Genomic DNA, 27,597 nt, shown 5'->3' with positions numbered 1-27,597 from the left:
TTTAAGGAGTGCAGGTGCGCGGTCCCCGTGCCACAGCCTCCACACCCAAAACCTTCTGGCGAGAGCCTCAGTCGGCACCTAACGAACATCCAGCCCTGGAGCCAGGCGGTGAGGCCGTCGCAGGCGCGCATGCGCACCGCTAGGCAGCAGTTGGGGCGGGGCCAAGTTCGCGAGCCCAGCTCCTTTAGGCGGTTGAAGGCCCGCCTCTTCGCGCAGGCGTACGGCGAGTTCCGCCCTCCCGCTCAGCTCCCAGCGCCCCGGTGCGGTTGGCTGCTTTCCGGGAGGAGCGCGCGCGCCTGCGCCGGCGTCGGACTCGCGCACGCGCACCTGTGCCGGCGTCCGGCTCGCGCACGCGCACCGCAGCGGTGGCGGCGACGGCGGTTCCTGTCCAGGGGTCTGAGAGCGGCGGTCGGCTTTGAGGCGAGCAGCGTTACGGAGTGGCGTGGCGGCGGCGGCGGCGGCGGCGGCAACTCAGCGCTCAGAGCCGGCGGCCCGGCTCTGCTTTCGGAGGCCGGCTCGGAGCCCGCCCGGCTCTCAGGGCGGCGGCAGCGGCTGCTCCGGATTACGGCCTAGGCCTAGCCGAAGCCTCGGGCTCGAGTGCGGTGAGGCGCCGGCTGAAGGCGCGGCCCGGGCGGCAGGATGAGCGTGGAGGCGTACGGCCCCAGCTCGCAGACACTCACCTTCTTGGACACTGAGGAGGCCGAGCTGCTCGGCGCCGACACCCAGGGCTCCGAGTTCGAGTTCACCGACTTCACCCTCCCCAGCCAGACGCAGACGCCCCCCGGCGGCCCCGGCGGCGCGGGAGGCCCGGGCGGAGCGGGCGCAGGCGGCGCGGCCGGCCAGCTCGACGCGCAAGTGAGTTGAGCGGCGCATGGCGGCGCCGGAAGCCGGGCGGGCGCGGGAGCTGCGGCGCCAGATCCCAGTTAACCAGCCTTGGGGCCCCTGTGAACCCGAGCCAGGTCCCAGTTAGACGGCGCTGGTCCAAGCCACCGGCTTCAGGTCCAGTTAACAAGCTTGGGTAACTGCTTCCTGCTCTGGTTCCTTAAACCAAGTCCCTATTGGCCAGCTCCAGTTACCCACCCTGGATTCTTGTTTAACTGCCCGGGTACCCGCACCTGCCTTGGGTCTCTGCTACCTTACCCTGGTTCCCGTCGCTTACCCCTTTCCCAGATCTTTGCTTCCACTCTGTTCCAACGACCTCTTCCAGGTCTGCCTGCCACAGTCATCGCCACCTGCCTCAGGTCCCTGCTACCTGCCCTAGTCCTTGCTGCTCTGGCTCTGTTTCCCTGTCTCTCGTCCCAGCTACTTGTCACCCGTCCTTTTTTCCTCCACCCAGGTAGGCTGGGCAGTGACCCGCATTAGTGTCCCTCCTGTAGCGCAGGATCTGCTCCGGCTCAAGGCTTAAGCCAGAGCTTCCCTCACTCCCCTTCTAGGTATGTCTAAGGTGACCTACACTAGGTCTCTCTGACCCTAGGTGACCTGTCCACGGTTGCTATCCTCTGGACCCACATCGCCTTCTAGGGTCACCTGTTTGGCTAGTCCAACCACCCCATCTCACCCTTTTGCCACTTCATCCACCACCCCCTCCAGCCGGGGTTCAAGTTCAGGTTTGGTTGAGGAGTTCCCTGGAGCAGAGCTAGGGTTTTGTCGCCTCAGGTGGAAACAGCCCACTTTGTGGATGGAGAGGTGGCTGCCGGTTTGTTTTTCCTTCTGGGTTGCCTGTTGCTGAAACCGGTGTTATGTAACTCCTAGGCTCTGCTTGGAAAAGTTGGGTTTGAGTTTTGTTCCTTAGATGCAACCACAATGGGTACCACATGGGTGACTGTGCCTTGGGAGGGGCTCTTGTGTTGAGTGATAGGCTGCTGGTGTAGGCATTTCAGCTTGGGCCAGGGACAGGCCCCCCTCTGCCTCCCCATCAAATGCTCTCCCTCTCTATGGCTGGCTTGGTGTCAGGCACCTCTTGGCTTTGTTTTCCTGTATTCTCTGGGGTGGGGTGGGGAGCTGCAGGCTAGAGCCACAGGTGTTCTTGCAGTCCATCTGTACTTAGGGCTAGGGAGCCACCACCAGTCTTCAGCAGTGATCTCAGACCGCATTCCGGGAGGGCCTTCAAGCTGACTGGTTGAGTCATGCCTGTGGGTAGACCACCCACTTGGGCTCATTTTCAGCCCGAATAGAAGGAGAGGGCTGACTCAGCTCCTGTTGCGATGGATCAGGTGTGCCTGCGCGTTGTTTCTAGCTGTTTACCTTTAGTGTAAGGAGGTGGGGAGAGGGCAGGTTGCCTGGAGGAGTGAGGTGGCCCTGCAGGCCAGTCCTCCTGTTAGTCTCCCCACTGGGTAGACCTTCCTTCTTTCCTTTGGGCCTCACGGACCTGGAGAAGGGCTGTGATGGCGCAGTTCGGGAGACCAGGAGTGGAAGTGGGCTGCTTCATCTCAAGGTCTTAGCTCTAGCTAATGTGCAGAGCAGACTCAGGCTGTGTGTGTGCTCACATGGGTGTGCCCTGCTCTGCCGGTTGAAATCAGATTGAGCTATGAGCTGCCACCCACCTGTGGCCTCTCATTACTAGGAGGGGAGGGAGCGCCTTCAGTCCTGTATTCGGAGGACCTGCATCTGTGGGGAGAAAGGGAGCAGAATTGGAAAGTGGAGAAAATCCTTCCTTGCATTCCCAGGGCCCTCAGCCACCAAGAAACATTGATTTTCCTTATTTGTCCTTTGAGGTGAATGGGTCACACAGCCTTTGTTCAGGGGGTCCAAGGAGGCTGGACCCCCACCCAGTAGGTTGAGCTCTTCCTGTTGGCCAGTGGAGGTCCTCTCCCAGCTTGATTGAAGCAGGGTCATGGAGCTTGCACTTATCCCTGGAAAGCTGGCAGCACAGTGGCCTTTTGGGCCAGCATTATTAATAGCAAGTAATACCCTAGCATCCGAGTCCCTGCACCCCCAGCCTCCCTTCAGCCACCAATAGTCCTGTGGCCTCTGTAGATATCAATGTCCCAGGCCCTTCCTGTGCTGGATAGATAGCATAGTATACTTGTCCTGTGTCTGTTGTGTTTGTGGCTCATTACTTTGAAGTGCAGACCAAACTCGGGGCCCTGTTATTGCTGGGCAGACACGCCCTGGGCTCTGCCTGCCTCCTCACTTGCTGTCATGACCTGAGTGCCCCTGTGCTGGCATGGGTTGGTGTTTTCTTTTTGTGACTGAGTGACTGCACAGCACTGACCTGGAAGGTGCCTGTGGGAGAAGTTTGTAGGAAAGAAGCTTGTTCTGGGGTCTTGTGTGCCACTGCTTGTGTGGCTCTGGATGCTGACTGGGTGGAGATTTGACCCTGAAGGCTAGATGTTGTCTCAGTGTCAGAGAACCCCCATTTTCTGTGCGAAAGGCCCCGCTGTTCATTAGAACTCTGAAGGTCCAGGTAGAGTGTCCCTGAGATGTGACAGGCTGTTTTTTCCTGGTTTCCTATGACTCTTGAGATTCCTATTTCCTTGGAGGACTGAAAGGTGACTTTAGTTGTCATTTGCATACAGGCTGTGGGAGACCCCTGTCTACTCTCCTGAGGACTACTACACCTTTCTTTTTGACAGTGAAATCAATGGGAGCAGGACCCACCATTGGAGATGAGAAGTAGGGCTTGACTGTCGGTGCTGTCAGGACAAGGACAAGCGAAGAGGGAGCTGGTGTGTGTGTGTGTGTGTGTGTGTGTGTGTGTAGGTAGAGGTGGGGCAGATGGGACTGGGTTGCCCTTGTGATGTGATGGGTCTTTGGAGACCTGTGGCAGTCTCCATTGTCACATGCTTAGCAGATAGGCCTTCTGCCATCACTGAAATAGTAAAAATCCGAATGCTAGAAAACAGATGCCACTGTGTGCCCATACTGGAGACTAAGGATTGTAATGGCTTTGGGTACCAACTAGGACTCTGATATGCTGCTGTGCTCCAGTACCTATCACCTCCTGGTCTGTCTTCACAGGGACCTATCATCCTCTCCAGCCTCACTGTCCACACGTGGCTCCTTAGCCTTGTTGACCACACCATAACTGCTAGGGTTCAGCTTGTGAGTGTGTGGAGACCTGACCTTGATTAAAATGCTGAGGTTCTGAGAGCAGAAGTGCGGGGAAAGGTGAGCCAACCAAAAGAGACTCTCCCTGTCACGGTGGCTCTCCTTTGGTGCAGTCCCTGGGCAGCACCTGCTCCAGTGGTCACAGGTGAGGCCAGTGGCAGCCCTGAGGCCTTCACTTTGCTCATGGCTGGGGCTGGCTCCACCCCTGCACCCTCAGGTGTTCCTCTGCCCCACATGACCTCTTGGCAGCCTATGGCCTGGCTTCTATTCTCAGCCCCACAGCACCTTCTTTTCCTTCCTGCATGGTGGACTGGTGGAGGAAGGCCTGACCAGTGCTCATGGTGCGCACTCTGAGACGCTGGGGAAGGTGGCACTCAGGTCATCCTGGAAGCCTTTGGGGGCACTAGCCTCTGAGTTGGGTGAGAGCATGGTCTGGATGTGCCTGGGGCTGCGGGCACTGTGATCTGCCCTGGACAGAAGGGCCTTAGGCAAGGCTGATGCGCTGTAGGGTGAAGCAGGGGATTTTGTGGCAGTGCAGTGTGAAGGCCTCTGGACATGTGTAAGCTGCCTGTGAATGGAGCACTTTCCTTAGTGGCTGCTGAGCCCCTCCCTGCCCTTCTGGGCTAGTGAGAGAAGAAGCCCCTAGAGCCACAGGTGCCAGATTGGTGGCCCACAGCGTCAACAGTTTGGTGGTCACTTAGGGTGGGGTGTTCTCATGGTTTAGGACAGTCTGTCTGTTCCAGCTCTACACAGCCTTGTCCTGGGTGGGAAGCATGTCTGCATCACTGCTGCTACCTCAGGATTCAAGGGTGCCGTTCTGTGAGGGTGTGGTCCCCAGTCTGTGTGTGTCTGCCCATGGAGTTAGCTGTACACTCAGGTCATCTGTACTTGCCACTTTCTGCTACCTGTGTGGTCCCATCCTGTGTGGTGGGAGAAGGGGTGAGCTCATACCACACAGAGCAAAGGTCAAAGGCCACAGGATGGAGAAAGGAAGGCTTCTTGCTGAACTGTCATCTCTTTGTAAGTCAAAATGGCTACGACTCAGCTTGAGTCCTAATCAAGGTTAAGGAAGTTCTGAACCACACTAGTCAGGAGCAGACCCAGCTGGGTCTTTGGATAAAGACACTTACTAAGGCCTGTTCTCCTGAGGATGAAGGCCAGCTTAAGGGATGTGGAAGTTGATTGGTTGGGGTAGGATACCCCATTTCTTTGTAGCCAGCTACCCCAGACTACACAGCTCCCACTCATCTCCTGCTCAGGGCCTGGAAGAACAAAAGATGGCTCACTTTGCATCTCAGCCTTTGTGTTTTGGAGGGCAGACTGGATTTGGCTAAGACTCTTGGAGCTTCCTGGAGAGCAGGCTCTCTTCAGAGGTGGGGCTCCTACAAGGAGCAGGCCAAAAATCGGCCCCTGGGGCCAAATACTGATCCAAGGCTGCCCTGGCAGGTGCTGTACGCCTGGAGAAGCATTTAGCCAACCTAGCTGAGGGTGAGGGCAGCATATGCCAACCAAGGTCCTAGAGCCCCAGCTAGCAGGCTAAAGTGGTGTGGTGGTGCCTGTGAACCCTGGAATATGCCTCTGGTTTGAGGTCATAGCAGCCCACAGTGGGGACTTAGTTTTTGCTTTTTTTAAGATTTATTTATTTATTATATGTAAGTACACTGTAGCTGTCTTCAGACACTCCAGAAGAGGGCGTCAGATCTTGTCACGGATGGTTGTGAGCCACCATGTGGTTGCTGGGATTTGAACTCCGGACCTTTGGAAGAGCAGTCGGGTGCTCTTACCCACTGAGCCATCTCACCAGCCTGGGACTTAGTTTTTATAAGTTTCTTCTGGAAGTTCTGTCACAGGGTCTGAATTGTGTGTATCTTGTAGGAGTTAGTCTTCAGGCATACGACCCTTTTAGCCTTGATTTACTTGAGAACTTCAGGGTGGGCCTAAATGTTAGAGCAGACTTTCTCCTGAGTGGAGCCTGAGAGACCCAGCCTTGACCCTTGAATTGGGACAGGGACCTGACAGCATGCCTTTCAGTCTGGTGAGATGGAAGCTGTACCCTGGACTTCCCCATGGGGCAAGGACTTGCAGCCCTGTGCTGACCAAGACAATATAGTGTGTATTCAACCTTACTATGTTACCTGCTGTGGGCTCTGGCCCTGTTCTGTGTCATGTGCTGTCCCTTGGTCTTAGTTCATCTTGTTGCCATCTAGAACCAGATGTGCTTGCTCTTTAACAAAATGCAGTAGAGGAGGCCCAGCTGTGACGGTGACATAGCCAGTCCAGCTTGGCCTTTGTGGGGTGCTAGAGAATCCTGTATTTTGTCTCAGGGTGACGAGGGTTTCCTGTCCTTAGCTTGCATGGTGGATGTGAGCCCAGTGGATCTCAGTGTCCTGGTGGTCCCAGCCCCACACCTGACTGGTTGCACATGCAGAAAGGAGAGCTTCCTCTCTTCCTTTTTAATTTTATGCTTGAGACAGGATCTCCTGGCTAACCTGGAACTCTGTGTATTCAGGCTGGGCTTGGGCTCTCAGAGATCTGTTTCTCTCTGCCTCCTACACCACTATAATTGGCCCAGAAAGGCTGTTTCTTGACAGGACTTGGTGGCTGGTGTACAGCTTAGCAGGGTGTGCCCATCCAGAATTCTCAGGGCTCCATCCCAGCTCCACTGAAACAAATAAGTACTGCCCCCTAAGCCGGGTGTGGTGGCGCACGCCTTTAATCCCAGCACTTGGGAGGCAGAGGCAGGCGGATTTCTGAGTTCAAGGCCAGCCCGGTCTACAAAGTGAGTTCCAGGACAGCCAGGGCTACACAGAGAAACCCTGTCTCGAACTACCATCCCACCCCCACCCCCTAAAAAAGAACTGCCTCCTACACCTGGTGACTTTGTCCACCAGGCAGGAGACGGCCTCCCTGAAGGACTTAGTAGGACACTCAAGGCTTTGTGGGTAAGAAGCTGAGTCAAGACACCAGTGAGGTGCTTCCCTACTTCCTAGTCCTGCTCCAGTCACCATTCCAGACCAGGCACCACATGGGGTGGGGAGAGTGGGAGCAGACCAGAGTAGCCAGCAGCACCGAGCAGGTACAGCTACACAGGTCACTAGGGTGGTGGCTCAGGACGACCGTGGGGTTCCACCTCAGCCCCACATGTTCATGGCAGAGACAGGCAGAAACTGGAGCTCTTGTGCCCCCGTGGGGAGTGGAAAATGGTGTGGCCTGTCTCCTAAGAGCGGCAGGTGTGCTGTGTGGGCAGAGGACTGAGCGACTGCCAGTCTCCCAGCCCTACTTCTTTTCAGGCCTGTGAGACCAACAGAGCCAGCAAGGGTAGGACCTGCCCCATTAGAGCTCAGGTCCCAGGCAGGCTCTGAGCTTTTGCTGGCATCGGCCCTGTGTCATCCCATGCACCCCACAGAGTGCTGAGGTGGGAGCTCCTGCCAAAGAGTGCTAGCAAACCTGGCATCTGCCTGTGCTTCAGCATGTGCGGCTGGCCTCCTGGAGGCTGATGTGGCACTGGGACACTGCACTTTCCCAGCTGTGCTAGTGCCTGGAGCTCAGAGGCAGATAGATGATGGTGAACCTTAGGAAGGGTCCATCTAGCAAGGCTGGGTTTTGAGTAAGATGAGGGACCTAAGCTAGTGACCCACAGGACTTGGCTCAGGGAGGTGAGCCAGTCAAGTTCTGTAATAGTCCTACTTATAGACACTCCCTAGTATCATCACACACAAAGTGCAGAGTGGTTGTGGCTCTGGAGAAGGGCTTCCTGAGTGGCCATTGTGGGACAGGCATTTCTCAGTGAGAAACAATGCTGCTGACATGCCCACGTAGAGGCGTCCAGCCCAGCGGGGAACTCTTCATAATCCTCTGCCTCCAATACCTTGCTCTGTATCTTTTGTTAAAGTTTTGTTTTGTTTGGTTTTTCTTTTTCTTTTTTTTTAAAAGAACATTGTAGCTGTCTTCAGACACACCAGAAGAGGGCGTCAGATCTCATTACGGATGGTTGTAAGCCACCATGTGGTTGCTGGGATTTGAACTCAGGACCTTCAGAAGAGCAGCCAGTGCTCTTACCCGCTGAGCCATCTCACCAGCCCCTTGTTTGGTTTTTCGAGACAGGGTTTCTCTGTGTAGCCCTGGCTGTCCTGGAACTCGCTCTGTAGACCAGGCCGGCCTCGAACTCAGAAATCCGCCTGCCTCTGCCTCCCGAGTGCTGGGATTAAAGGTGTGTGCCACCACGCCCGGCTTGTTAAAGTTTTAAAGAGATCCTTTGCAATGATTAAATGGTGTGGTCCAGAAATTGGGGCCAGGGCTGGAGAGAGCACTGGTAAAACTCCTGCCTGGTACATATGAGGCCCAGGCTTTGTCTCTAGTGCTGAGGAAGATGAATGCAGCAGTTATGTTGAGTCTTCCTTGTCTGAAAGCTTTTAGACAGCAGAGCACACCCCCCTTGCCTGCCTCTAGAATCAGTACAGACCCAGGATGATTGCAGCCAGGTTGAGTCCCCATGTGTCCCAGTCATAGGGTGCGTTTTGGTGGTGTTGGGAATTGACTCAGGGATCCTGGCCTTTCTTGGGCACCCTGTTTAGGGTATGAGAAATGACTGGTGATTGTCTGCATGCTGCTTGGAAGGCTCACATCTATACTGGGAAGTGGCTGAGGTCTGGGCTGGGGGCTGGACAGCATGACTGATAACCATAGTAAGAGCTCACCATGGTTGATCAGGTGTCTGCTCCTATCTCTTGTCTTGAGTCCTGGTGCTTGCTACTTCTAGGTTCCTGAAGAACCCGGTGGCTAAGTGTTGGGGGATGCTGACTTAGTGTTTTGGAGCTGAGGTTCCTGGGGGTGATGGAGCTGTGTCCCCTCAGGCCAGTCAGGTCTCTGTGGTGGGACTTCAGTGCAGACATCCTATGCTGTGACTTTGAGGCTATATGCTCCTCACCATAAGGCACAACCTGGGCATGTAAGGCAATAGCTGCTCAGTTTCTACCTCAGCCTGCACGGCCTCCATGATAGTATGACTCAGGCATATGCCATTGAGTTACATAGCTATCCCTACGGTGTGTATGACAGGTTTAAGCAATCATCTTGTTCTGTGCACTTAGGCTGTGGGGACAGTTGTGGCTTGGCTGAGAACCCCATAGCCATACTGAGTTGGCCCCCTGTTGCCAGCCAACATTGACCCTTTAATCCTTTTGCTCAGGAGTGGGGCCTCTGGGTGCCCTTAGTGGCCTGCATTGGTGATACTGTGTTCTCTCTAGGTTGGACCAGAGGGCATTTTGCAAAATGGGGCTGTGGATGACAGTGTGGCCAAGACCAGCCAGCTGCTAGCTGAGCTGAACTTCGAGGAAGATGAAGAGGACACATACTACACTAAGGACCTCCCAGTCCACGCCTGCAGGTAGGCTGCAGGGCTCCAGGACCAAGGGGTGGCCTGCTTCAGAGTCCCGGTTCCTTGTGCAGAACCCAGAGCACAGTACCTAACACCCCAGATTCACAGGGTTCTGTGGGTTCCCACTCAGCAAGGACCCTGAAGAGCCAAGGCAGGGCATGGATCCTGACTAACTCGGCTCCATCAGGGCTACATGAGGGCATTGGAGGCTTAAAGAGTTGGAATGTCCTTGTTGTGGCATACCCAGCTCAGCTAAACTTCACACACACACACACACACACACACACACACACACACACACACACACAAACAAGGCCAGTGCTTTTGTCTTCACTGGGAGCCCCAGTCCTCCTTTCCACCAGGAATAGACTAGAGAGCCCAGTGAGAGCATTTTCTGGTTTGACACCTCATGGCCCCAGCCTGCTGGTGCACGACAGAGCTATGGAGACCCAGCGATTCAGGGGCCTCCTAACAACCTTAGCCTGGGTTGGGCCTGAGCATTCTCGGGGTGCACAGCACCTGCCTTCTGGAGTCAGGTGCTCTCACAACCACAACCTTGTTAGAAACTTGCAGGCTGAAGGGGAGGGGCCAGGATTGCCTTGGGCCTGTGCCGCCCAGGCATCTGTGTTGCCCTCACACTAACCAAACCCGGAAGCTGCAGGGCAGTACTGACTGTTGATGTTTGGGCTTTTCCAGTTACTGCGGAATCCATGATCCTGCCTGCGTGGTTTACTGTAATACCAGCAAGAAGTGGTTCTGCAATGGCCGAGGAAATACTTCTGGCAGGTAGCTAACAGCCATGCATGTGTGTTTAATCAGCGACACTAGGGCTGCTGTGAGTTACGGTGTTGTTGGAGCAAAGCTGGATTGAGATGGTGCTGGTGAACCTGGGCTCCCCCTTTGGTGTAACTTGAAACAGATGGTGGCGTGTGAACGCTTCAACATGTTTACCCTTGATTGATTCTCTGCCTCGCTCATTATGTGAGGAGTTTGGCTTAATTCCGTTCTCAGGCTGCGCCTGTCTCCTGAGATGAGGCTGGCATGGCCTGCCTGTCCTCGTTCCTGGGAGGCTGAGGGCATCCAGCTGAGCCAGTTGACTTGATGGTCTCAAGATCCCAAGTCATTAGGAACAGCAGAATCATCCCTACATCTGAGTACTTCTGCTGAGCTCCAGCGCCTTGCTGCCTTTCATGCTAGTATCAGAAGAAACCGCTGAGCCAGGTGTGCCTGTGTCCCACTGCCACCAGGGGTGTTTCTGAGGACATTCTGTAAAAAGAATGCCTCAGAAGGTTGTAGGTACCAGGTCTACAGTGAGGCAGGGTCTTAAAGTCACTTTCAGGTACCAAGACATCCCATTCTCAGAAGGAGGAGTAAGACCCACAAAGCTAAGAATGGCTGGATGGCCACTACAGTGAGGGTTCCATAGGATCATACAGAAAGACAACTAAGACAGGAAGACTGGCAGAATCTGTGGGCCCTGAGGTGGCCAGCCAATGTGGGACACTATTGGGGTAGGCCATGTCCTCATATGTGACAGGGAAGGGATTGGAGCTGTGATCCTCAGGGCAGCCCCTTGCTATAGAGACCAGGAGGTGACCTGATTCTTTAAATAGGCATGGGAAAGGGGACCTGGAAGGAGCCATTGCTTTGCACGGCTGCCAGAGGGTAAGTTAGCACCATGTTCTGGGGCTAGAGAAAGTGGAAATGGAGGAAAACTCAGGGGTTGTGTGAGCCAGCAAGCGAGCAGGGCTGTGGCTTCCTGGGCACATGTGCCCCTGAGGTGTGACCATCTGGCCTGTGCTGACAGACCATGAGCAGTACTGGACATTTTGCACGGGGTAGCCGACCTGGAGGTGCCGAGAAGCCAGGCTTGGGGTATTAACTGTGATGGTTTCCTGGTCTCAGCCACATTGTGAATCACCTCGTGAGGGCAAAATGCAAGGAAGTGACGCTGCACAAGGACGGGCCTCTGGGCGAGACCGTGCTGGAGTGCTACAACTGTGGATGCCGCAACGTCTTCCTGCTGGGCTTCATCCCTGCAAAGGCCGACTCTGTGGTGGTGCTGTTGTGCAGGTGAGCTGCCTGCAGCAGGACTGGGCTGGACAGGACAAGGTCTGCTAGGACCAAGTTCTGTGTGTGTTATGGTCAAATTAGAAAATGAAGTCTGAGCCGGGCGTGGTGGCACACACCTTTAATCCCAGCACTCGGGAGGCAGAGGCAGGCGGATTTCTGAGTTCAAGGCCAACTTGGTCTACAAAGTGAGTTCCAGGACAGCCAGGGCTATACGGAGAAACCCTGTCTCGAAAAACAAAAACAAAAAAAATGAAGTCTGGTCTGGTGTGGTAGTGTACAATTTAAATCTCAGCACTGGGGAGGCAGAGGCCGGCCTGGTCTACAAACAGAGGCCAGAGCTGATTGCGCCGATGCTGCTGCTGCCTTCTAGCCAGTTTGAGGCCTCCTGGGCCAGGTCCCAACTCTCTCCTGCCCCACACCTGCACAGGCAGCCCTGTGCCAGCCAGAGCAGCCTGAAGGACATCAACTGGGACAGCTCACAGTGGCAGCCCCTGATCCAGGACCGGTGCTTCCTGTCATGGCTGGTCAAGATTCCCTCTGAGCAGGAGCAGCTTCGAGCACGGCAGATCACTGCACAGCAGATCAACAAGCTTGAAGAGCTCTGGAAGGTGAGCCACTCAGACAAAAGTACATGGCCAGCCTCACACTGGGGCCTTTAGGAGATATTGGGGGTGGGGCGGGGTGGGGGTGGGGACGTGACCCAGGGCTCTGCAGGGGACAGTGGATGGTCTGAGTAACTGGGTTGGGCTGTAATGAGATCCCTGCTCCAGAGAAGAGTACCTGTCCTTATCCCTAATGACAAGTCAGGGTTCCAGGTTAGGTTGGGGTTCTGCTCTGGCTAGCTTTAGACTCTGACCTTGTTTTCCAAATGTGGCTAGGGGTGTCAGCTGAGCACCCTCCAGCCAGGAGTCCCAAGTAGTATTGGATAGAAACCTTCTAAGCTTGTCCAGCTTAGTCTCTTTGCACTTGGGTGGTCAAGTTCCAGTTACCTCAGTATGCCCAGGTTCTCTGCTGTCTGCCACAGTGAGGCTCACGGAGGGCAGTTGGTCCCAGGGGAGGCATGTTGCTACAGGATATGGGAGATGGACTTGGCTCGATGGGAGAATCCTGAAACTCTGAGAGCCGAATCTGGGGCTCCAGATGGGCTTGAGTATTATGCTGGGCCCTGGGGGTGTTGTTGCCAGGTTTATTGGGGTTAGAATGGCGTTGAGCATGCCAGTGGCCACTCTCCACCTACGAGGGTTTGTGCTGAGAGGCCTTGGCTTGCTTCTGAGCTCTTGATCACTGGCTGCCAGTTCAGCAGGACGAGCATAGCACTGTTCTTGGCCATAGGAAAATCCTTCAGCCACTCTGGAGGACCTGGAGAAGCCAGGTGTGGACGAGGAGCCGCAGCACGTGCTCCTGCGGTACGAGGATGCTTACCAGTACCAGAACATCTTCGGGCCACTGGTCAAGCTGGAGGCTGACTATGACAAGAAGTTGAAGGAGTCACAGGTGACGTGGCAAAACAGACCGGGCCTCTAGCAACCATCTCCCGAGCCAGGGGCTCTTTCTGAGCTTGAGCCTGGATGACAGCAGGCGGCAGATGGGAAAACCCGAACATTTCTGGGATATGGGACCCATGCCACCAATTCCCCAAACTGCCTTCCCTCCCTACAGAGCCTGGCGTGTAGGGTCTCCTGAGGCTCTCTACAAAGCTTGCTGCTGGGACTGGCTTAGGCAGTGGGTGTTGGGGGTCCAGGTTGCTTCTTTCCCAGATGCTGGAGTTCCTGGCTGTGGATGCTGTGCTCTGTACCCCAAAGGCAGCACAGCACAGACATGGCCTTCCTAGAGGCTCTGACCTGTGGGGAGCCCAGCCCGTGAATGAGTGTGGGGCTAACCCAGCCCATGTTTCTCATGTGTTCAGACTCAAGATAACATCACGGTCAGGTGGGACCTGGGCCTTAACAAGAAGAGAATCGCCTTCTTCACTTTGCCCAAGACTGACTCTGGTAATGAGGATTTAGTCATAATTTGGTTAAGAGGTGATTTTAAGTTTTAAAATATTTGTGACCATAAGTAGAATAAAATTCCTAGTCCCCCATATCATGTCCCTTCTGTGAACTCTGCATGGTGGAGGCCACGCCCTCTTGAAAGTGCTAACTCTGCTGCTCCTTCCTGCAAGACATGCGGCTCATGCAGGGTGACGAGATCTGTCTGCGGTACAAAGGGGACCTGGCGCCCCTGTGGAAGGGGATTGGCCACGTCATCAAGGTTCCTGATAGTATCCTTTTTCATATCAGCTAGGAGGATGGGTGCTGTAACAGGACCCCTGGATGTCCCCAGGGCCCTAATGTGTATGATTTCTTCCTCTCAATATACAATTCCTTTCTCTCTTTCCACTTTGTGGGACATATACACCGTGACACGGTAGTGAGTGCGCTGTGAGCATGCACATGTGTGAGTGAAACAGCCTGGAGTCTGTCTGCAGCAGTTCTTTGCCTAATAGTCAAGGGGAGCTGGTCTAGTGATGAAGGCAGGGGCTCTGTAGAAAGTGACTTTGAACAGGAAACTGACTTAACTCAGTTGCCAGATTATGGTGATGAGATTGCTATTGAGCTCCGCAGCAGCGTGGGTGCCCCTGTGGAAGTGACCCACAACTTCCAAGTGGATTTTGTGTGGAAGTCAACCTCTTTTGATAGGTTTGTGAGGGCCATACCCTTGGGGGCCACCTCCACCTTTGGTACCTGTGGCTCATGTGAGTTTTACACTGGCTGTTTGTATAGGATGCAGAGTGCACTGAAGACCTTCGCTGTGGACGAGACCTCTGTGTCAGGGTATATTTACCACAAGCTGCTGGGCCACGAGGTGGAGGATGTGGTCATCAAGTGCCAGCTGCCAAAGCGCTTCACTGCTCAGGGGCTTCCTGACCTCAACCACTCGCAGGTGCCATAAGGCCCTTAGGGGCAGGGTCTGTGGGCACTGTGCCTTCGCAGCGTTGCTGATGCTCCGTCCTTGTAGGTGTATGCTGTGAAGACCGTGCTGCAGAGACCACTCAGCCTCATCCAGGGCCCTCCAGGCACAGGCAAGACCGTGACATCAGCCACTATTGTCTACCACCTTGCTCGGCAGGGCAATGGGTAGGTGCTTAGTACCAGCATCCTTGTGGGTGGGAGGTAGCAATGTCCTGTGTGGCCTGGTGGTCTGTTACAGCTCTGCCAAGGCCACATAGAAAATATATAATATATACAGCGTTACAATACAGGCACCTTTTGTGTTCCACAACCCACTGGCCTGCCTCATGTGGATGACAGGGTGAGGCCACCATTGAGCTGATGGTGGTGACAGGTGACAGGAGACTTTGCTTGTTCTGCCTTGGCCTGGCTGTACCTGCCTATTACAGCTGAGCAGCTTTTGCATGGGCCTGGCCGAGCTGCACTGGGCGATGCTGACAGCCTATTCCACTCTGCAGGCCTGTGCTGGTCTGTGCTCCAAGTAACATTGCTGTGGACCAGCTCACGGAGAAGATCCACCAGACAGGACTGAAGGTCGTACGCCTCTGTGCCAAGAGCCGTGAGGCCATTGACTCCCCAGTGTCCTTCCTGGCTTTGCACAACCAGATCAGGAACATGGACAGGTGAGTATCTCTAGCTTCGGGCTCAGTACAGGCTGCGCCCTGCTGCTAGCACTGACTCCCACCACATTTTCTGTAGCATGCCTGAGCTGCAGAAGCTGCAGCAGCTAAAGGATGAGACAGGCGAGCTGTCATCTGCAGATGAGAAGCGGTACCGGGCCCTTAAGCGTACAGCTGAGAGAGAACTTCTCATGGTGAGCGCAGTGCCAGCCCAGGAGCCTTGGCTGTTCCTTGTGGGCAGAGGATCTAGAGAGACTTGTCTGTTGGAGTCAGAGCAGCCTGGTAGCATGTCTGTGCCTTTGCTTTTGAAGACTTGGAGGGCCGTTGTCTTCTTGATCTGTGCCATAGTCAGGGACATAGCTGCCACTCCTGTCAGTCTCCAGTCTAACAAACCAGTCCATCAAAGCTGGAGCCTCAGCCCTGGGGACCACCAGCTCAGCACTCTGAAAGGTTCTTGGCAGGCACAGCTGTGTGCTGGGGAGTGTGCTCCAGAAGCCTGTATCCTCTGACAGTTGATGCTCGCAGTCCCTGGGATGCTCACATTTGGGCTGCAGAAGTAGCTTGCTAATTGTTGGGGAATTGTCTGTGGAGAGCCAGCCTGCGGCAACACAGCCAGACCCCGTCAGAACAACCTGTGCATGCGCACCATAGGAGTGCTGGGTGGGTGTAGAATAGGGCGTTCCAGGTCTCACCCTAAGCCATCTAGCCATGGTGAGTAGGCACATGTGCCCTGATGTCTGTGCCTTCCCCAGAATGCAGATGTCATCTGCTGCACATGTGTGGGTGCTGGTGACCCGAGGCTGGCCAAGATGCAGTTCCGTTCCATCCTCATTGACGAGAGCACCCAGGCCACTGAGCCTGAGTGCATGGTGCCTGTAGTCCTTGGGGCCAAGCAGGTGGGTACCTGTCACTCATGTGGCCCTTGATAGTTCCTCCCGTAGTGCTGGGTGACACAAGACCTTCCAGAGGTCTTTGAGGGGGGCTGAGTCCCGTGTGTTCCACTGGCCTGCACCTCCTGGTGTGGGCAGTGTGTACTGAGCAGCCCCCACCCCCCGTGGTACTCGTTCTGTTGCTTTTAGATGGTGGAGGTGAGCCCCTGTCTCTGTGGTAGGTACTTAGGAACATGGAGCCTAAGGGGTTAACTTGAGGGACTTCTTGCTGCAGCTGATCCTCGTGGGTGACCACTGCCAGCTGGGCCCAGTGGTGATGTGCAAGAAGGCAGCCAAGGCCGGGCTGTCACAATCGCTCTTCGAGCGCTTGGTGGTGCTGGGCATCCGGCCCATCCGTCTGCAGGTGCAATACCGCATGCACCCTGCACTCAGCGCCTTTCCGTCCAACATCTTCTACGAGGGCTCATTGCAGAATGGCGTCACTGCAGGTAACAGTTGGGTCACGTCCTCACGGCCCCTCCTATGCCCTTCACAGTGCTGCTCACCCCAGCTTCTCAGGCACAGTGCTGCTGAAGTGTGTGGTAGCTCCACAGTGGTCATACACAGTGGTCTATAAACAGGCCTGCTTGGGAATTCTGGGGTTGCTGTGCCTTTCACCATGGGCAGGTCATGCACTGGCTCTGCTCCCATGGCTGACACTAGCTAGGGTCACCTTTGAATGTAGTTCTGGCCCTGTCCTAATGGTATTTCTGGCACTGACCTCTTCAGGTCTTTGCACTGTGTCTGTTGGGAGGAACTATCTGGGGTCTGGGGCAGTAGACAGAGTGCCCTGTGGAGGCCACTGCCTATGGTGCTGTGGTGTCAGGTGAGCCATAGGTACACTGTCACACACATACCCTTGGAAGCTATTTGCTTGTGGCTCAAAAGCTGTCATGGGAGGTTGGTACAGAAACCAGCTGGGCCTTGCTGTCCTCCATGAAGCCTGAGTGAAGTGGAATGAAAGGTTGCTCTCTGACCGGCTTTGCAACATAAAGGTGGTTTTCACCAGACTGTTAAAACATCTAGGCATGGCTCTCAGCTTTAATCCCAGGACTTGGGAAGCAGACAGGCAGGCTCTCTGGGAGGTGGGGGCCATAGTGAGACCCTCTCTCAAACACAAACAGCTTCAGCACAGTGACTTAGTTCTCAGAGTCAGCGTGGATTTGAATGTCTGCCTTTGATGAGCTTGACAGGGAAGGAGCCTGCTCAGAGCTGCTGTGTCTCTGTGGCCTCCCATGTGGATCCAGGCAGCCACATTTGGGGACACCACCTCTCTGCTGGCCAGGTTCTGCCTGGACCTTCTCTTGCATATGTGATTGCCGGAGTGTGTGAGGCTCTTGGGTGTTTCCTGGGCTCTGCTGCGCTTGGTCACCACTTAGCACAGGAAGTGTCCTCGTGTACGCAGTAGGCGGCCATGTCTTGAATAGTGTTGACCCAGGCCCTTGGCTGACCACAGTGTGGGTGTACTTGATTGAGCCCCTGAGCTTCTCAGTGGGTGACACCTTCCTTCCTTAACAGCGGATCGTGTCAAGAAAGGCTTTGACTTCCAGTGGCCACAGCCTGACAAGCCTATGTTCTTCTACGTGACGCAGGGCCAGGAGGAGATTGCCAGCTCTGGCACATCCTACCTCAACAGGTGTGCAGCTGTGTCCCTGGTATGGAGCCATTCTCACTCACCCTCGGCTCCAACCCAAGACCCACAGCATCTTACTCCCTGGGTCACTCTGCTTGTTACATACAGCATGTGAGGGAAGATACAAGCAAGGCTCTTGTTTCTCCTGGGGCCTCAAAATGACAGGGGCAGGCAACTATCATGTGGCCTCCTGTACCCCTTTGGTTACTGGAGGTCTGCCAGGCTGGGGACCTGTGAGGAGCCTTTCACTGACAGCCAGATGTTCTCAGGACGGAGGCAGCCAACGTGGAGAAGATAACTACGAAGCTGTTGAAGGCGGGTGCAAAGCCTGACCAGATCGGCATCATCACACCCTACGAGGGCCAGCGCTCCTACTTGGTGCAGTACATGCAGTTCAGCGGCTCCCTGCACACAAAGCTCTACCAGGTACCCCACGCCCAGTGGTTAGGAGAGAACACATGAGCATACATCATGGACAGGGCTGCCTGACACCACAGGTCAGCGCCTTGGGCCACAGTAAGTGCATGTGACCTGGCTGGAGGCAAAAGTAGGAAGAGTGTGGTGCTGTGTGAGCACTTCACTGACACGAGCAGGTGGGTCTCTAAATTTGAGGTCAGCCTTGATTGAGCTTCAAGGCAGCCAGGGCTGTTCAGTAAGGCTTTGTCTCAAAAAGAGAGCAGTCCAAGGCTAGACAAGAAGGGGCAGGACAGCTGGTCCCACCTGAGGGGCATGGTACTTATACTTTGGGTATATGACAGATGCAGCGCTATGGTTGGTTATACCATGGCCAAGGACTAGCACCATGGAGCCTACTCAGTCTTTGCTTCATTGGGCCTGTGGTATCTCTGTCACTGGGGACTTATAGAATCTGGCTGTGCCATACTTAATGATGCAGCTCCTTCCTGTGCAGCTGAAGGAAGAGACAGGAGAACGAGGGTCCGGGTTGTGACTGACAGGACACTTGTCTCATTCAGGAAGTGGAGATTGCCAGTGTGGACGCCTTCCAGGGCCGGGAGAAGGACTTCATCATTCTGTCCTGCGTGCGCGCCAATGAACATCAGGGCATTGGGTTCCTAAATGATCCCCGGCGTCTGAATGTGGCTCTCACCAGGGCAAGGTAGGCTACTGCCCGTCGCTACCATCCACCCTCCAGCCAACACAAGGACCCCCTGATCCATTTTACTCATATCTGTCCTGGGAGTACATGTGCATGCTGGCACCCCATCTTGAGAACTGGGCGCTATGGCCTACCTGCTGCCCTACTGCTTCAAGAACTCAACTTGAAGATCCTATAGGACACAGATTGAGCTCATGATCGAGAGGCATTTGGAGAGCTGTGGACCACTCCCAGAGCTCTCTGCTGCTTAAGTGCTACCCCATGTGTGGGCCAGTGTTGGGTGGTTCTTAGCACCCTGCTGTTCACAGTCAAGCTGCTAACCTAGACAGTGGAGGTCGGTGGGTGTGGCCATGGGCTCAGCATGTTGATTGCCCTGCAGATATGGCGTGATCATTGTGGGTAACCCAAAGGCGCTGTCGAAGCAGCCCCTGTGGAACCACCTGCTGAGCTACTACAAGGAACAGAAGGCGCTAGTGGAAGGGCCGCTCAACAACCTACGGGAGAGCCTCATGCAGTTCAGCAAGCCTCGAAAACTTGTCAACACTGTCAACCCGGTGGGCCGAGGGGCTGGCCTGGGACCTGGGAAAGCTGGGAGCTCTTAGCCTCTACTGCTGTTGACTGACACATTCCTCACTGTTATGCCATCCTGCAGGGGGCCCGCTTCATGACTACTGCCATGTACGATGCCCGTGAGGCCATCATCCCTGGGTCTGTCTATGACCGCAGCAGCCAGGGTGAGCCTTGCTGGCCAGCACCAGTGTGTTTATCTTCCCACGTCCCACTCCTGTTACCCCATGGGAGGCCTCCATCTGGAGCTTGTCCTGTAGCTTCTCCAACCAGGTCCCCAAGAGTTGTTCTGGCCTCTGCTAGTGGTGTGGGCCATGGTCCCTTTAGAACTGCTAAGGCCACCTGTCTGCCTGAGTGCTTCTGCCCTTGTATCCTGCTACAAACCCGTGTCTACCTCAGCTAGGCTGGCCTCTGCTTTCTGGAAGCTTCCAAGTTGTCTAGAAAGTTTCATTGTGGCCAGATCTCACCAACCCTTCTGTCATTTCTTACCCTCTACCAGCACTCTGCATGTCAAGGCACACTCGACCTCTCTACTTGTCTGGCTGGCCCAGCAGCTAGTTCATGGCAGCCAGTGTCCACTGGAGCCCTGCATCTGACTCCAAGTGTTTTGCAGGCCGGCCCTCGAACATGTACTTCCAGACCCATGACCAGATTAGCATGATCAGCGCAGGCCCCAGCCACGTGGCTGCCATGAACATCCCCATTCCCTTCAACTTGGTCATGCCTCCCATGCCACCACCTGGGTACTTCGGACAGGCCAATGGGCCGGCTGCTGGTAAGCGGGTTTTATCCCCACTGCTCAGGCTCTTCTAGCTTTAGGTAGACCTTGCCATATTTCATTGCTGTCTTTCAGGCCGAGGCACCCCAAAAACCAAGACTGGCCGTGGGGGCCGCCAGAAGAACCGCTTTGGGCTTCCTGGGCCCAGCCAGACCACTCTTCCCAATAGCCAGGCCAGCCAGGATGTGGCCTCCCAGCCCTTCTCACAGGGTGCCCTCACACAGGGTTACGTGTCCATGAGCCAGCCCTCCCAGATGAGCCAGCCTGGCCTCTCCCAGCCAGAACTGTCCCAGGTGGGCCTGCATCCTACAGCGGGGTGGGGGTGGGGGCAGTGGACTGGATGGTGAGACCATGGGGGAGGGCGGTGGACTGGATAGTGAGACCATGATGCTGCTGCCTTTCTGAAGGGTGAGTGACCTCGACTGTGCTATGGATCTGAACCTGTCACCCTGCCGCTCTGGCTGCAGTGGTTTCTTCCCAACCTCTGGGGTCTGAGGACTGGGTGGCTGTGGGCTAGTGGCTTTCCTGGCCATGTTCACACTGCCCTTGCCTTTCAGGACAGCTACCTCGGTGATGAGTTTAAATCACAGATTGACGTGGCACTCTCACAAGACTCCACATACCAGGGAGAGCGGGCATACCAGCACGGCGGGGTCACCGGGCTGTCCCAGTACTAGAAGGCAAGTGCCCTGGTGGGTTCAGCTCCCTGCACGCGTGGCAAACAGGGTCTTCCCAGACAGACTGGGCAAGCAGATGTGGGGTGTTGCCTCTGCTGGCCCTGACACCTCTAACCCTGTCCCTGATCACAGGTAGCGGAGGAAGAGCTAAGCTATGTGGCTTAGTCTATCAGCATCTTATTCTGGGTAATAAAAAATAAAAATAAATGGATACCTGTTTTCCACTGCTAAAACTGAAGCACCACTGTGTGAGCAGCCGAGGAGAGGAGAGGAAAGAGGAGCGAGAGCGAGCAGAGAGCGGCCAGGGAGGACGACAGAGCGGAGCGCCGAGGAGCGGGCGCCCCCTGTGGGCGGCGAGAGGAGAGAGGCCCGCACCGCTGCGAGGCCGGCCCAGCGCCGTGCCCGCCAGAGGGAGAGGCCTCGCCAGGACCGGCCCCGCTGTTCTTTTTCTTTGTTTCTCGTGATTGAGGGGCTACGTTTTAGCAGGACGAACTTCGCGTTTCTGTGCCCAAGCGGGCGGCCAGGAGCATCAGCGCGCGGTCCCAGCGCTAAGGGGTTTCATTTAAAGAAAATACGGTGTTTGGGGTTTTTCTGTTGGTTTTTTTTTTTTTTTTTCTTCCTTCCCCCACCCCACCCCCCAAAGATTCTTTCAAAGGAGTATGGGAAATACTTGGATCGGTTTGTCTCTTAAGACCGGACTGTTAGATCTGAGAGATGCAAGAAGCTGCCTGAAGCTTCCGGAGAGGCAGCACTGAGAAGCCCGAGCCCCGCAGCGTGGGATCACCGCCTGCACCGCAGCCGGAGGATTTGTTTTTGAGTTTGAGCTTCAGAGGCCACAGGCGAACTCGTGAGCACGGCCTGCGGGTTCTTCCCCATCGAGGGTGGAGGCCTCATTGCTGGGCGCCCTGCCCCGGACCCCCACCTCCCGCGGCAGCCACCCAACCCCTACCCAGGCACACCTGCGCCAACGCAATGGAACTTAATTTTTAGTCAAATTTGTTTTAAGCTTTTTGTCACCAATAAAACATGAACAAACAGTCCCTGCTTTTGCGTGGGGCCTTCCCTGAAAGGGTGTCTCGGGTGGTCAGCGGCAGCCACACTCATCCACCACCATGTCTTCGTAGTGTCGCAGCACCACGTTGTCACTATTGTCGAAGAAGAGCACGGAGATGGGCGACAGACGCTCTGGCACGCAGCAGGGCGAGCCCGCACCCGGGGTGGGAGCAGCTGCGTGCATGAGCGCGCGCAGCACGGCGTGGTTGAGTGCAGGCGGCCCGCCGGGTCCCCTCAGCGTTTCGGGCAGTGCGCACGTGCCCTGGCAGAAGTTGGCTAGGAAGCCGCGCGGCGCGATCACCCAATGGTGCCAGCCCACCTCACGGAAGCTCACATGCAACCGTCGGGTACGACATGTGCCCACTGGACCAACTCCCACCCTGGGCTCCGTGTGGCGCCGCAACCGCGGCAAGGGACACAGGCGTGGGTCCAGCGTCACCAGCAGCAACGAGGCCTCAGCCAGGCGCCCACAGGCTGCAGTGGCCCCAGGGTGCAGTGACAGCGCCAGGCGCACGGTGCACGGCACTGATGCGTTGGCGGCTACTGCAGTCCCCAGTAGGTCTGCGCGCAGAACCCCTGGCGGCGCCGGCACGCGCAGCAGCTCAGGCCCTGGATGCTCTGCCTCGGCCCACAGCGCCACGCTTAGCTCCCACCCTCCTGTGTCTTCGCTCTCAGCCTCCAGCCGCAACTCTAAGCGCGCGCGCGTTGGGCGCTCTGTGGGCTCCACGTTCGACAGGTCAAAGACGACTGTCCACTCGGGGCATAGCCCCGAGGTCCTGGCGGGCTGTGCGGGCCTGGAGGACAGACCTGGAGGTGCAAGGAGAGAGCGGACATGGCGCGATGTCCCAGCAAAGGGGCTGGGCTGAGAATAGGAGGAAGGGAAGCGCTGAGAGACTAGAGCCCCACTGGTGGGTGGGGGCAGGGCACCCGCTGCAAGGAAGGGACACTGTGGGGCGCCGCCATGCCTACAGTTGCAGACATGGGCAGAAGGAGACATGCCAGTCAGTACCCGGAGGCTCAGAAAAGTGACCTGAAGGAAGGCATCAAAGGATATGAAGTGGGATGGGGGGCAGTGCTGAGATTGGGCGCTGGGAAGCCACTAGCATGTGTCCTTGCTTTTACAGGACTAAGAAAACAGGGCCCCAGCTAGTTACCAGGCTGGACAGGTCGCATGGGGGACCCTCAGCCTCATGGACCCTTGTCCAACCACAACCCCCTACTCACCGCTGTCGGGGATGTGGCGCACAATGTTTCCGGCGACCCCTAGTTCTTCCACGTGGCATGGCCGCAGAGGGCGTCCCACTCTGGCCTCCTGGGGGTCGCGGCGGCGGAATAGGCGCCACATGACAGGAGGGACGGGTCGGAGCGTGGGGACGCTCCGGGGTGCTTCGGGAAGCCCAAGAACCTGGAGCAAGGCGGCAGCGGGGCCCACGGATGCTGGCGCGGGGGCCAGGGTCGTCGAGGGCAGCAAGAGCAGGAGGAGGAGGTGGTCGCAAAAACGGTGGCAGACAGGGAGCATTTTCCTCCCAGGAGGTGTCCAAGAGAGTCAGCGGAGCCCACTGCGTCTGGGACCAGAGGGCTGGTGACCGTAGGTCGGGGGTGCTTTGAGGTCCTGGAGGGGGCGTGTCTGGACCCCACTAATCCAGAGGGCAGGACTGGGTGGCGGTCCCAAGGTGGGTGGTCGAGAATTGATCTGAAAGGCGGAGCTGCTGGCAGCCGGAGTCCCTGGAGAAGGGTGGCATCCTGCATCTTAGGGCGGGGCTATCGTCCTAGGGGCGAGGCCATGCCGCCAAAGGCGGGACCGGGCCTCCAGGGGTGGGAGCAGACCTCCAGGGACTGGGTTGAGTCTCCAGGGGCGGGGCCAGTATCCCAGGTAGGATGGGGCAGAGTCCTGGATGGCGGGAGTTGAGGACAAGAGACTCAGAAGAGCTTGTCCTTCACCAGGCCATTCCTCAGTGGCTTCCTGGGGGCCAGAAGTAGATTAGTCTGGGAGGCCCATGCTCCCCTCTCCCCGTTCCTCCCCAAGGACCCTCTTCCCTTCCAAACAGATAGACTTGACTAGGGCCCCTGCCAAACAGCACTCGCCCCCTGGTTCCCACCCACACCATCCCTGCTATGTCCCTGTGTGCCTCCCCTACCCACAAACTCCCCTTCCGAACACTCAGAATCTCTGGCAAAGTTTGAAAGGTTCCCCCAGGGCTGGGGTGGAAGGCAGACCTCAGCTGCACCCTGTGGCGGACCTGAACCCCTAGCCCCAGTTATGGGAAATTTTAGGCTTGCTTTTCTGAGATGGGATCCCTCATTGTGGACCTGGCTAACTTGGAGCTCCTTTTGTAGAGCAGGCTGACCTCAGACTCACAGAGACCCCTGCCTCTGCCTCTGAGTCAGCTGTGCTGGTACTAAAGGCAGGCACTACCATGCCAGACACTAGAGTGCCTGTCACTCAGAGAATGGCAGCCTGATGGCTAAGCAATTCTTGCAGGAGTTATTGCCAGACTGAGGTTCCCTTAAGAAGGGAAAAAAGCCTAGCGGGTTCTGCCTCTCCCCCTGCCAGCCTGCAGGAGTCAGCTCCTGAGGGACACGGGGAGCTTGGCAGGAGTCCTCATCTCTGTGCAGTTTGTGCTCTTGGGGGATGCCATGGACTTCCTTAAATGAGACAGAGCCGGTGGCTCCAGGGATGGAGGTCAGAGGTCAGGCCTTCAGGGTATGAGGTACTGTATTCCCAAGCATTACTTTATATATGGGTTCTGGAGCAAGTGGGCCTTTCTGCCTCAGGTTAGCCTACATGTCTTCCAAACCTGTTCTCTTAAGCCTTGTGGAAACCTCTAGAATGAATGTTCTAGAAGCTTCCTCAATATATCCTCGCCATCTCTCTACAGACCTCATGGCTCACATTAAACATTCCACTTCAAGGGCTGGGCAGTGGTAGCTGACACTTGGGAAGGCAGAGACAGATGAATCTGAGTTCGAGGCCAGCCAGGGCTACACAGAGAAACCCTGTCTTGAAAAACAAAACAAAACAAAACAAAACAAAACAAAAATGAAAACAAAACAAAAAGACACCACTTCAAGTCAACACACCCCACATGAGCTCCCCCCAACCTGAACACCGTCGTCGTCGAGACAAGCAGCAATTGGAACCGTAAGCCTGAGCTTTCCCAAGTGAGCCGTTCCAGTGGCTCTTTGATTTTGAGGGGTTTGCCTCAGAGCAAGACAGACTGGCTGTCTAGCAGGCTCGCTCAGACCTCATTCTCTGGCTGAAGCTGCCGTACTATGAGCAGCATCACACACCTGTCCTGGGCCCTTGCACTGGGTGCCCCGTGTACTTGAACACTTGGCCTTCAGAGAATTAAAAGCTGCAGCTTTTCTAGAGAAAGTATGTCCTGGAAGCCAGTGTTCGTGCTTAGGCCTCGCCCGGCTTGAAGCTGGTTCTTTCTGTTAAACACTCGCGGCTCCTCAGAACATAACCCACCAGCATTTGCTGTGGCTTCCACAGGGCTGGCTGCCATCATGCCACATGGACAAACACAAAGGATAGCAACGACTTTTGTCAGCACTGGAAAATCTTTTGAACTACAGATATGAGGTTTTGTGAGGACTAAAGTTACGTTTTAAGTTTAAATTGCTGTGCTTAAGAGATCTACAAAACATGCCGGGCGTGGTGGCGCACGTCGTTAGTCCCAGCACTTGGGGGCAGGTTAGTCCCAGCACTCGGGAGGCAGGTTAGTCCCAGCACTCGGGAGGCAGAGGCAGGCAGATTTCTGAGTTCGAGGTCAGCCTGGTCTACAGGGTGAATTCCAGGACAGCCAGGGCTGCACAGAGAAACCCTGTCTCGGAAAAACCAAAACAGACAAACAAAAAACAAACAAAAAACAAAAAACAGAAAACAAAAAAAACCAACAACAACAACAAAAAAAGAGAGATCTACAAAATAGCCATGCTTCTAATCTGTAAGCCCCACTTGCCCAGGACAGATGGCTTGGAGACTGTTGCTCATGTAAGATAAGCCATGTGTGTCCCCTTCAGTAAACAAGCTTGGTTGCCTCAACTGCACAAGAAGTGTTGCTCACAGAGAGGAAGTATGTCGGGAAGAACGCTTGCCCTCAGTGGGTGAAGGCATGTGGCCCAATGGGTTTTGCCTTATAAGCACCTTGGTAACCTAATTCAGCGCTATTCTCTGGGAATCCCAGATGTGGACCTGGCCACTGTCCGTCATCCTGGTCAGAACAGAATAAAGCAAGCTTGCTTCAAAAACTGTGATTGTGGTCTTCTCGCCCAGTGGGATTAACAGTAACGGTTCTGGTCAGGGGGGGCTGGGAATCGGCTGTGAGAACAGCATCCCTGAGGTAACACCCTCCTAAGAGTGTCTCCTCAGAGTCAGGGCACAAGAGCTGTGGTCCAGAAGGGCTCACCGTCCTCGTAAGACACAAGAGTCTCCCATGTGGCACTGGCTTTGAAGACCTGAGAGGGTGGCCACTGGTGAGGGTGCAGATGGCAACACCCTGGAGATTGCTCGTCATGGCAGGGCAAGGGGGAGCCGAGTGGAGCGCAGCCAACAGGAGCTGTGTGCTATGGGTGGCAAAGCCCACAGCCCGCAGCTGCCCAAGCCCCTTGAAGTCCAGAAGATCTTGAATGACACCCAGACTTGCAACAATGAGGTTCAGATTTCATTTACATCACTGGAGTTTGGTTTTGCTCTACTCTTATTGTGTGTGCCCTGCTTCTTCCAACTTGAAGTAAGAAATGTCTTATTTTGCAATTTATAGGAGTCCAAATAAATTTAAGAGACTTCAAATAAATTTAAGAGTGGTTGAACTTGGGCTGGTGAGATGGCTCAGCAGGTAAGAGCACTGACTGCTCTTCCGGAAAGTCCTGAGTTCAATTCCCAGCAACCACATGGTGGCTCACAACCATCCATAATGAGATCTGATGCCCTCTTCGGGCATTTGAAGACAGCTACAGTGTACTTATAAATAAAATCTTTGGGCCAGAGCGAGCAGGGCCGACCAGAGCGAGCAGAGGTCCTAAAAAATTCAATTCTCAACAACCACTTGAAGGCTCACAACCATCTGTACAGCTACAGTGCACTCACATACATAAAATAAACAAATAAATCTTTTTTTTTTTTAAAGAGTGGTTGAATTTTTAAATGATGGAGTGTTTTTGTTTTTATTTATTTATTAATTTATTTTTTTTAGACAGGGTTTTTCTGTGTAGCCCTGGCTGGTCTGAAACTCATATACACCAGGCTGGCCTCAAACGCACAGAGATCTGCCTGCCTCTATGTCCTAACTGCTGGAATTAAAGGCATGTACCACCACCACCTGGCTTGTTTGCTTTCCGAGACTCACTAAGCAGCCCTGTCAGGCTTAGGGACTCGGCCTGTGGGCCAGCCTGGTCATGAAGTCACAGAGACCCGCCTGACACTGCCTTCTGGCTGGGATTAAAGACATGTGCCACCATGTCTAGCAAATGATAAAAATTTTAAACACGCTGGGCAGTGGTGACACACGCCTTTAATCCCAGCACTTGGGAGGCAGAGGCAGGCAGATTTCTGAGTTCGTGGCCACCGTGGTCTACAGAGTGAGTTCCAGGACAGCCAGGGCTACACAGAGAAACCCTGTCTCGAAAAACTAAAGAGAGAAAGAAAGGAAGGAAGAAAGAAAAGGGAGGGAGGGAAGGAAGAAAGGAAGCAAGGAAGGAAGGAAGGAAGGAAGAAAGGAAGGAAGG

The 27,597-nt window shown here is 55.3% G+C and overlaps 3 protein-coding genes across 7 annotated transcripts in view; 1 reads left to right on the top strand and 2 right to left on the bottom strand.

Annotated features, from left to right (window-relative positions):
• The first annotated feature begins 342 nt into the window (after positions 1–342).
• On the top strand, positions 343–21,852 carry Upf1 (UPF1 RNA helicase and ATPase). Of its 5 annotated transcripts, none has more exons than XM_029531682.1 (24): positions 343–855; positions 9,297–9,436; positions 10,124–10,213; positions 11,333–11,500; positions 11,928–12,108; positions 12,833–12,994; positions 13,407–13,524; positions 13,665–13,763; positions 14,073–14,181; positions 14,266–14,425; positions 14,501–14,619; positions 14,952–15,116; positions 15,193–15,307; positions 15,866–16,009; positions 16,278–16,491; positions 17,561–17,678; positions 17,945–18,101; positions 18,650–18,792; positions 19,172–19,346; positions 19,445–19,526; positions 19,973–20,134; positions 20,213–20,430; positions 20,695–20,817; positions 21,054–21,851. In XM_029531682.1, the coding sequence occupies exons 1-23, from the start codon at positions 640–642 to the stop codon at positions 20,812–20,814; spliced, it is 3,375 nt and encodes a 1,124-aa protein (XP_029387542.1). In that variant the 5' UTR covers positions 343–639; the 3' UTR covers positions 20,815–20,817; positions 21,054–21,851. The 5 variants fall into 5 exon arrangements, with proteins under 5 accessions (XP_029387542.1, XP_029387541.1, XP_021075270.1 ...); XM_029531681.1 differs by having other exon boundaries at positions 20,695–20,829; positions 20,947–21,851; XM_021219611.2 differs by having other exon boundaries at positions 344–855; positions 20,947–21,852.
• Gdf1 (growth differentiation factor 1) overlaps positions 21,788–27,597 on the bottom strand; it is a 16,084-nt gene continuing 10,274 nt past the window's right edge. Inside the window, exons 7-8 of the mRNA XM_021219615.1 lie at positions 23,092–23,830; positions 21,788–22,674 (exon numbers count right to left, since the gene is read on the bottom strand). Of these exons, the coding sequence (XP_021075274.1) occupies positions 21,899–22,674; positions 23,092–23,386 (1,071 nt within the window). The 5' untranslated portion in view covers positions 23,387–23,830 and the 3' untranslated portion in view covers positions 21,788–21,898. The remainder of the gene's footprint in view (positions 22,675–23,091; positions 23,831–27,597) is intronic.
• Positions 21,788–27,597, bottom strand: part of Cers1 (ceramide synthase 1) — a 16,078-nt gene continuing 10,268 nt past the window's right edge. Inside the window, exons 7-8 of the mRNA XM_021219616.1 lie at positions 23,092–23,830; positions 21,788–22,674 (exon numbers count right to left, since the gene is read on the bottom strand). Coding sequence (XP_021075275.1) covers positions 23,788–23,830 — 43 coding nt within the window. The 3' untranslated portion in view covers positions 21,788–22,674; positions 23,092–23,787. The remainder of the gene's footprint in view (positions 22,675–23,091; positions 23,831–27,597) is intronic.

Source organism: Mus pahari, chromosome 19, assembly GCF_900095145.1.
Source record: "Mus pahari chromosome 19, PAHARI_EIJ_v1.1, whole genome shotgun sequence".
In the NCBI taxonomy this organism is placed as follows: Eukaryota; Metazoa; Chordata; class Mammalia; order Rodentia; family Muridae; genus Mus; species Mus pahari.
The sequence above is the reverse complement of the archived record's forward strand: the minus strand, read 5'-3'. Positions and strand labels throughout refer to the sequence as shown.